This window comes from Hibiscus syriacus, unplaced genomic scaffold (genome assembly GCF_006381635.1).
Source record: "Hibiscus syriacus cultivar Baekdansim isolate YM2019G1 unplaced genomic scaffold, ASM638163v2 tig00110118_pilon, whole genome shotgun sequence".
In the NCBI taxonomy this organism is placed as follows: domain Eukaryota; kingdom Viridiplantae; phylum Streptophyta; class Magnoliopsida; order Malvales; family Malvaceae; genus Hibiscus; species Hibiscus syriacus.
The window spans coordinates 596,818-598,985 of record NW_024062595.1 but is presented as its reverse complement, the minus strand read 5'-3'; the positions used below and the strand labels follow the sequence as shown (position 1 = coordinate 598,985).

The 2,168-nt window shown below is 33.1% G+C and overlaps 1 protein-coding gene across 1 annotated transcript; it reads left to right on the top strand.

The window, feature by feature from the left end:
- The first annotated feature begins 352 nt into the window (after positions 1-352).
- Positions 353-2,168, top strand: LOC120215450 (organelle RRM domain-containing protein 2, mitochondrial-like). Its single transcript, XM_039213140.1, has 3 exons — positions 353-519; positions 1,783-1,851; positions 1,927-2,168. Exons 1-3 carry the CDS (start codon positions 405-407, stop codon positions 2,166-2,168), a joined length of 426 nt encoding a protein of 141 aa, XP_039069071.1. The 5' UTR covers positions 353-404.

Here is a 2,168-nt window from a genome sequence, read left to right as displayed (position 1 = left end):
GATAAATAATTTATTACGCTTTATATTAAATATTTGACTACTTTTAAAAAAATATTTAATTGCATTTTAATATAAATTGTTTATATGCAAATACTATTTTACATTATTTTTATACAAAAAAAAATTATATTACATTAAAAATTAAATATTCGATAAATAAAATCTAATAACTATTAAGTTACACTCCCATATTTATATTGGATTACAATTTAATACGTAATGTTTTTGTTCAAATCAATAGCAAAATAATAATAATAATAATAATAAATAAACATTATAAAAAAAGTTAATAAATAAATATTTGGGTTGTTCTTTTCAACATCTAAAACCCTTAACCCTAGTATAGGTCCGTTGCTTATCTTTCTAACAATCGTCTGCTCCACCTCTTATTTGCCTCCGTTCCGATGGCTTTAATTTCCCGATTCCGTCGCGTCTTGACCGGAACCTCTCCTCTGTGCTCTCAGTTCTCTTCGATTCGTCTGAATTCGACTCTCACTTCCCCCAAGCTTTTCATTAGCGGTATTCTCTCATTTCCTTTACCTTTCTTTTCTAAGGTTTTTCCATAGAAGCGATTAATTTGATTTCCATATCTGATTTTTTTTAATTCAGAATCTTTTTTGAATTGGGTCTTGAATAAAGCAAGAAATTTAGATAAAATTTGGGGGAAATTTATTTACTTATCCTAAATATATGCAATGCTTTAATAAGATTCAAAACTTGGAGAAATTTCTTCCTTTTTCTATTAAATTAAACACAAAGCATACATTATAGGATTTGATTCCTCCTTTACTTTTATGTCCACTACCATCCCTTGCTAGTTTAATCACCATTTACTAGTATGACTTCAATCATTCATCAGTAGTGCTGCACGTTTAAATGATGATGAATATATTGGAAATAATGGATGAAAATGTATAGATTCAGTGTCAACCCGAATTTATGAGGCTAGTCAAGCTTTAAAGTCATAAACTTTATTATTCAAAACCCAATTGCCCCTTTTTCCATCTTAGCTATTTAGTTATGCCATGAAGAATTTAGTATTTCCCTTTTCATTTGTCTGAGTCATGAACTGCAATCACATTCTTACTTCAGAGTTATAGGTGCATAAGGAGTGAATTACTGTCCATGGTGTTGTCTCAAAGTGCCTATTTTCAGAACCTTCCATGGCAGGTTTAGTATCTTTATTCCAAAATGAGAATATAGCATTCGTGTTAGGATTAGTTGGATTGAGCTCATATCTAGTGAAACCTAGTCTAAAATCTTTGGTGTGTCCAAGTGTATTGTCATTACAGTTTGAGTTAATATGGATTGGATTAGTTGGGTTAAGGCAGCATCTGGATGCGTGGCAAACAACTTGAGGTGCCATGAAGTTCAATGCTATTATCCTATGATTGATTGGCATTAAAATGACAATTTTTCGGACGAATGGAAAGGATTTTGTACCAAATTCTACATTAATAGTTGTAGGATTGTTACTGGCTTAGAGTAGCTTTCTTTCATTCCGTGAGATGCCTTTTTGTTTTATTGTTTTACGTTATGCTCAAGTTTCGAAGGAAAAAGATATGAAGCATATATCATACTGAACCTAGTCTGAATTTTGGGTTAGATGAAGAATGGATGAATAGCATTGGCAATGGTGTGGCAGAAAGATATGCATGTGATAAGATACATATTCTCATATAGGTAGTAGAAAATGAAAGGTTGCATTATTAAGCATAAGGGTCCCGAGATCATGTCTAGGTTCAGAATCATAACCACCCTTTTTCTTGGCATGTCGAACAGGTCTCTCGAGAGAAACAACAGATGAACAATTCCAAGAGGCATTTAACCCATTTGGCCAGATTGTCGAAGGTTTAATTTAACTGTTCTTGTTTTTCTTTCGTCTTTAGAGTTAAGTGTTTATGTTACATTCTAATTATGTTTCAGCCAAAGTCATAAGAGATAGAGCCACCGGAAGGTCAAAAGGGTTCGGTTTTGTTACATATGTGTCCATCGAAGAAGCTGAGAAGGCTCGAGAAGAAATGAATGCCAAGTTCTTGCATGGATGGGTTATTTTCGTAGACCCTGCCAAACCAAGGGAATACAAAGCTCCACCGAGATCTGAATCCGAGCATTCTGAAATTGGTTTCAGAACAAACAAAACTGTCGGATGGTGTGGGTATAATTAG